Below are 7,262 nucleotides of genomic sequence, written 5' to 3'. Positions count from 1 at the left end.
CGTTATACAATTTATTAAAATGGATGGTTAATATAATTTCTGGTTTCTAAAATTTGAGCTCATTTTAGTTCTGGCTTTTTAAGTTTCAGAGAACATATGGTTTAAGTCCTCGAAATTTACTGTCTTAAAACCTTATCTCTAGAGATATAATGGTGTTAAAATCTGTTGAAGTATCATAAACAGTGTTGAAATAATGATATGGACTCATCAAATAACATCTAACTGGATATTGTGTGGATAGCATAACGATTATATAAAGGATGATGAGTTCTCAAAATGTGAACAACTCCTCAAACAAACAGCAAAGAAGAAAAAAAAGGGCTAAAAAGCTGCATGTTGAAGACATGTTCTTCTTCTTTTTTTTTTTCCTTTTTCTTTTTGTTATTCACATAATATCTAACTAGATACCATCTCATGAGTTCACATCACAATTTTAACTCTATTTACAATATTTCAATAGATTTTAACATATATCTTAAAAGACTAAAGTTTTAAGACATAATAAATTTTAGAAACTAAAACCATGTGTTTAAAATTTGAGGAACCAAAACTAAAATAGGTAAAAATTTCAGGAACTCAAAATTATATTAATACTAAAGTTGATACAGAAACTTCGCTTTCGATTTATTATCATTCCGACTTTGATGATTACTATGATAAGCCTTTGGACCAAGCAAATAACTTCCATTGGTCTCCAGAAAGCATGACGGTGAAACCTACGGCCACTTGGCCGTTAAAATTATAATAACCCAATTTAGACGGCTATCTGTGGCCACGAAGGGGAAAAAAAAATCAGATGGGGAGCTTATCGTTCTTATTTATTCATATTAATTATTTGGCTTATTTTTACCGTTGTACTGCCTATGATCGACTGAAGATTATGCATGTTTGCTTATAAGCCATTAAATTGCGACTTTCGCTGCCATTTGAAACGTATCATGAATTCTGTTTTTATTACTATTATTTTCTTAATGACGAGTTAATATTTTGAACGTTTGATTCGACCGTACCTTTTATTTGGTCCGATCCCTCCATCCATGTTTTGAAGATCAAATACGAAGGTCCCAGTAAGACCAAAATACAAGGGCCTCTATCCACGTTTTTATTACTATTATTTTTGTTCTTTATTGTCTTGTTCACAAAATAATTTTATAAAATCATTTTTTAGAATAAGTTTTGAAAACAAAAAACAAAAGAATTGGTTTGGATAATAATTTTAAAAATCATGTTTGGAAAAAAATCATAAAAAATTATACTTGGTAGATGATAATTGTCGCTAGTAATTATAAGTGGTGGATACTAGGTAAAAAGAGAAGAATATTTCTTAAAATTTTTCAAAACAAAAAATACAAAATACAAAAACAAAAAAAAAAGATGTGAAAGTTGTTTTAGTTTTTAAAAACATGTTACTGCTTTTTGTTTTTTAAAACAAGTAACTAAAAACAAATTACTAAATAAGTTTTTTTGTTTTTCTGTTTTTGAAAACAAGAAACTAAACAGGCTACAAGTTTCTTTCTTTCTTTATTTTTTACGGTTGGGAAATGAAAGCGACGAAATGGTGAAAACGTATTCACCCGTTAATGATGAAAATGTAGACATAATCAAAATTATTTGCACGGTAAGTAAAACTATATTGTAAGTTACTGATTGATCTCTTGAATGATTACAGGTCGGCAAGTTAAAAAAGAATTGACCTGCATAAAACCTAAAAGGCAATATACGAAGAAGGCGCAGTGAAATAAGGGATGCGCTGAAGTATACTTTGGTTTGTAAGAGGAAAATTTTATTGTTTTTAAATATTTCTCCACAATTATTATTTCTCAACATTCATGTCTTATTTCTAAGGAAAACATAAATTATTTTAGCTTCTTAAAATTCTTTTATTTTAGGAGAATAAACTTAGGTAAAAACCCAAAACCAAGCCGATAAAATACATTACATAATCCGTGTTAGAGATTAACACTTTACCGTTCAGTATGGATTTATGATTAAATTCTACTAATACTAAATGCTCATATTTTAAAAATAAGCTACATAATCATGAGCTGTTTTAATATTTTTATTTTTTTTGTTAAAAGTGTTTTACTATTTAAAATTATATAATAATTCATCTGAGTTCTAAAGAACATGTACTATAATTACTATCATTTTCATGCAAAAAGGGTTTTGGAAAGTTGGTAGGAAAGGAAAAAAAAGAGAGATAATCTTCCTAGAACTTCACCCTAAAGACAATATCACACTTTATAATGTGATGTAATAATAAAATATTTGAATCATCCGGAAAAAATGATTGGAAGGTATTATTCACACACACGCAGAGACCCACTTTAAATTTAAATGCAAAATTTAAAAACAAAATGAATTAAATTAATTAAAATAATAATAATAATTTGGGCCCCTCTTCGATCAACAGCTGCATCATTTAAATCTCGTACCTTTTCGAGCGGTCCGCCAATCCGACACTGTAAATAATCAAAAATCAAAATATAGAATAGTCTCAATCTCCTTCCTTCTCAGCGCGCCCTTGCATAGTTACACAGTTGCACCTAACATATCTTCACGAGAATTCATTGTGGGTTTATCATTTTTCTTTCCTTCGAACGATGTTGTAGCTCATCTTCTTTGTTGAACGTTCAAGCCCTAAATTGTTTCATTCTTATCCGATTTTTCTTTCCGTGAATCGTTTATTTCCTACAATGGCGACGGCGGCATTCAAATCTACGACTAAGAGAACCCCCATAGGAGCTTCATCGGCTTCTTCCACCGACGATTCCAGTTCCTCTAATCGCAACTACTCCGCTCACCGTCGTGCTCGAAGTCTCAGCCGAGCGCCCCGCCGGGTTCCTTCTCACGACTTGGCCAATGACCCTGATGAATTCCCTGCACCAAGAGGGAAATTCGTTAATACTGTCAGGGGTTCTGGGTTTCCTGAGATCAGTCTTGATGATCTTGCCATTGAATTCTTCGAATCTGCCAATCGAGGTCGCATGGCTTCGAGACACTCTGAGCTCAGTCCTGCGAATGGAGCCACTGCATCACGGAGTCGCATGGCTTCGAGACACTCTGAGCTCAGTCCCGCGAATGGAGCTACCATGTCACAGAGGCGAGGGAGGTCTGTTTCGAGGAAGAGCTCTGGAGTGATCAATGATGGAAGGGGCAACGCTGATTATAGTGCTAACAGAGATGGAGGGTCAGATGCTCATACGGGAAGGAGGAGATCGCTTTCGGTGGTACGGTACCAGATTAGTGATTCTGAGGTGAGAATCATTTGCTTCGTCTCTGTAGCTTTGGTTCCTACGACTCGGATGCATAGCCTTGTTTGTATATATAAGTGTCAATTTGACTTAATTATCTGCTTGCATATTTAGAAGGGATGCATATATCGAATACATTCTATATTCTCTTACCGATTCTGACTAGCAATTTCGCCTGTTTAGAATGATTCTAAGTATGTAATATGGGAATACGGCTTAAGCCATTTAGAGCAATATGGACCGTGTCAAATCTAACAAAGAAGCGTTCTCTTTTGAGTTAGTCCTTCAAACATGCACGTTCCTACAGAGCAACATGGACTAATTTAAGTTTTAGGGTCAAGTGATGTTACAAACTGGAAAGTTCGTTCCTTGCTTGAACAACCTTGTTCTACAGTTGCTTGTTTAGAGTTCACTGTTCAAGTAAAATTTTTCTTAGACGGAAATTCAGAAGTGGTTAGTTATAAAATATTAACTTTATTTCCCTTTGTCTTGTTTAATTTAATGCTGTTTGTTATTTTCTCAAAGATTTCAAATGAAATGGGAGAATTGACGTTTTTCATATAAATATTCAATAAAGGAAAATCTCTTGCTCATACATTTTTCTATGATTTCCCCCTTTGGCCATTTTCATCCTGGGAGTTTTTGAGCAATTTGATAGGCAATACTTTCTCTTCAAGTTGATCCTCATTCGCATGACCTGAATAGTAATTAGTTTGTAACCATTTATAAATTGCGGAACTTGTTATCTGAAACCATTACCTTTATTGAAGCATGCCTTGTAATTTTTGGGTGGACTATATTTGGTATGTTTCACTTTACCACTTTTTATTAGACTCTCGTATTTGATGTATTTATTCATATTCATATCTTGCATGGTACAGAGCGATCCGGATCATTCTCAGAATTCTAAAAGTCGTGTGAATCTCAGAAGTACTGATGTGGCAAACAAATCAATACATAAGACGGTTGCATCTGATCAAACACCAGTGCTGAAAAGGTCCCTTAGCCAAAAAGACATGAGGTCATATGACGGTTACTCTGTAAGTGAGATTATTTCCTTAATTACCCTAAATTTCTGACCTTTTGGCTGAAGCTATCTATCTTTCGGAAGACAGTATCAACATATTTTACATCTTATATTATTGCATTATATTCCAAACCTAGGTGACTGAATCTGAAAAACTCTTTCTGGCTTTTCAGAGCCAATCTTCAGTTCTTACTGATGAGGAAGGGGCTGGTGGTCACCTCAGCAAAAATGCGACTGAGAATATCCAGACTATTTATGCACAGAAGAAGGTTGATAAGCTTTCTTTGAAGTTACAGTTGCAGAAGGAGTGCTACTTTAGTTTGAAACTTCTAATTTTCATCCTCTTATAATTCTTCAGGCAGCAAATTCTGGCATGGACGGTGGATTCCACAAAGCTGCACAGAAGGAATTAAGACATTCTGTGGATGTCATCAAATCGAAAAATGAAAAGGTCTGTGAAATATGAATTAGTCTTTCTCTAAATCTGCTCGTTAGCCTCAATATTCTTTCTTATGCGTGTGGAGATTCACTGCATTGAATGATCTCTGCTGAAAATTTTTCTATTTTTTTGTGCACCTTCCAAATCAGGTCGGGCTGAAACCAAGAACCTCCACTCTAGCTACTGTTGATCGCTTGCTGTCAAACAATTCTGATGTTCTTCATAGCGTGTCTTGTATCAGGATGAACTATGAAACAGAACTGGAACAGGTATTAGAATTTAGAAGTGAAAAAAATTAAAAGCACACGAGTATCTTGGTTAGCATTCTGATTAGTAGTGATTGCTGACTTAATGATCATCTAATGCAACTGTTTCAACTCATAATTTCAGGCTTCCTTTTATTTTATATTAGTATTGTTGCTCCTTGTCATAGAAGCAACAATACTAATACTGAAAGATTTGTTTGTTGATAGAGTATAATGACATCATGCAGTTCATATTGATATTCTTACCTAGTGGGATAAGGCCGCTTGTTATATATTAGTATTGTTGCATGTATTTGACAATGCTGCATGCTATTTGAAGGAAACCAATTATTTTTATTTTCAATCATACGTATTCTTACGCTGCAATTTTTTCGAACAATGCTACAGGTAAAGTCGTCTTAAAACATTCTAAAATTGAAACCAGCAACATTGTTTCCTTCTTGATGGATGGAGAAAATGCCTTGTGAAACTTCCGTTATTTTATTTTATTGCTTTGCTTTAGTATTTGTATTTTAGATGCTTTTGATTGATGAACATTTTCTTATTGACAAAAGCGATTGCCATGTTTCTTTGTTTTTGTATTTTTTTCAAACTGACAGTCAGAGAAACGCAAACAAGATTTATTGGCTGAAATAATGCTGGAGGAACAGCGAGGCAGAGAACTTTCTAAAATTGTCAAAGAACTGCTCCCTGATAAAAAGAACGAAGCTATGCAAAAACCATCAAGAGCCAGGAAGGTGTGTGTGTATTTTTGTCCTCTGCGGAAGCACAAGTGTTCTTTAACTTACTGGACATATAAGCTAAATCATCCATCACATTGTTCCTTTATGAAATAGAAACTGTTGAGATATTTGTTTGATCATTCAAACAATGTGTTTTATTTTCCAGAGAAGTAATGACAGGAACCGGATGTCTAAGCGCTTGACTGAGGAAGCTGAGAGATATATTGAGGATTTTATTTCAAATGTCGAAGATACTGATATTTCATCACTTGATGGAGAAAGAAGTGACACTAGCTCATCCATTGGAGGACTAATAAAACCAGAATCATTTAATAGCCCATCAATACCAAGATCTCTTCCAGTTGAAATGGATGGGGTCATGTTTCCATGGTTGCAGTGGGAGACTAGTAATGATGCTTCCCCTACAACAAACCTCAACAAGACACGGACGCCAGTAACTCCAAAAATTGCCAGTTTCATTCAGGTTATCGCCGAACTGCCACTTGTCCTCTTTTTTCTAGAAAAGGATTTTGCTGATTAAATTCTTTAGCATACGCATGATAACTTAATCATATGAATGCCTTTTTGTGTTGACTTTTTTTAATGCAGTTATCAAGTACACTTTCATTGATTGCCCAAGAAACGTAAGTCAGGGATACAATCATATCATCATATGCATGCATCTTAATATGTTAACATAGTGACAAGGTGGCCAGCACACCCATATCTGGACATTCACCTGTGACCATTCATGTGATTAAATTTACGCTTGTTTGCATAAGAACAATATCTGAATAATGGCGTGCATGTGCAATACCTTCCACACCCTTTTTGGACAAATGACACAGATTCTTAGTATTCTGTAACAGTGAATTTAACCATTCAAGGTATCGAAGACAACAATGTGCCAACGATTCTTGTCCTTTTTTCTTTCGGGCGATACTTATGGGTTCTGTGTGTTGAATTTGATGTCCTAGGAAATCAAGAAAGTACGAGATCAAAGCAATCATTCTGTCAGCAGCCATGGAAGCTGGAGCCCTGATGGTATTGTAGAGTATTCAAGCAGTAAGTTTGGCGAATCCTATGAAAGCCAGACGTTGTCTACTGCATCATCTAAAGGAATGAATTATGATATGGATGAGTACCTTGAACTCAAAAAAAGCGAAGATCTTCTGATTGAGAGATGGAGGCAACGGCAAAGAATTGATTCAGGCAGTCTCCTGTTATGTAACCTAAGATTATTTTAGCCGTCTGTTCCTGAATTTATATGTACAGATCGTCTTATTATGCATAGTATTAGTAAGTTATCATGTTGATAGGCATTATTTGCTCACCAGTTAGTACGAAATCTTCTATTATATACTTTTTCGGTCTTTAGCATAAGAACTAATTTAACATTCAATTGGTCTTAAATATAAAACTTAAATCTATTTTGTTTCCAATATTTATTTATTTTGTCTTCAAATAGTTCCTATAGTAGGTGTATGTATTAAAGAATTATTATCAATAGGTAATTCAAAGACACATGATTAATAAGGATATTTTAGGGAAGAT

At 34.4% G+C, this 7,262-nt stretch overlaps 1 protein-coding gene across 1 annotated transcript; it reads left to right on the top strand.

The window, feature by feature from the left end:
* Positions 1–2,644: 2,644 nt before the first annotated feature.
* LOC114744133 (uncharacterized) lies at positions 2,645–7,041 on the top strand. The gene is made up of 8 exons (XM_028932323.1): positions 2,645–3,257; positions 4,136–4,294; positions 4,455–4,550; positions 4,640–4,732; positions 4,870–4,989; positions 5,586–5,723; positions 5,875–6,192; positions 6,686–7,041. Exons 1-8 carry the CDS (start codon positions 2,697–2,699, stop codon positions 6,953–6,955), a joined length of 1,755 nt encoding a protein of 584 aa, XP_028788156.1. The 5' UTR covers positions 2,645–2,696; the 3' UTR covers positions 6,956–7,041.
* The last annotated feature ends 221 nt before the right edge of the window (positions 7,042–7,262 follow it).

This window comes from Neltuma alba, unplaced genomic scaffold, assembly GCF_004799145.2.
Source record: "Neltuma alba isolate B1F8T4 unplaced genomic scaffold, ASM479914v2 tig00004271_pilon, whole genome shotgun sequence".
Lineage (NCBI taxonomy): Eukaryota > Viridiplantae > Streptophyta > Magnoliopsida > Fabales > Fabaceae > Neltuma > Neltuma alba.
This window is presented reverse-complemented; position numbering and strand designations above follow the sequence as displayed.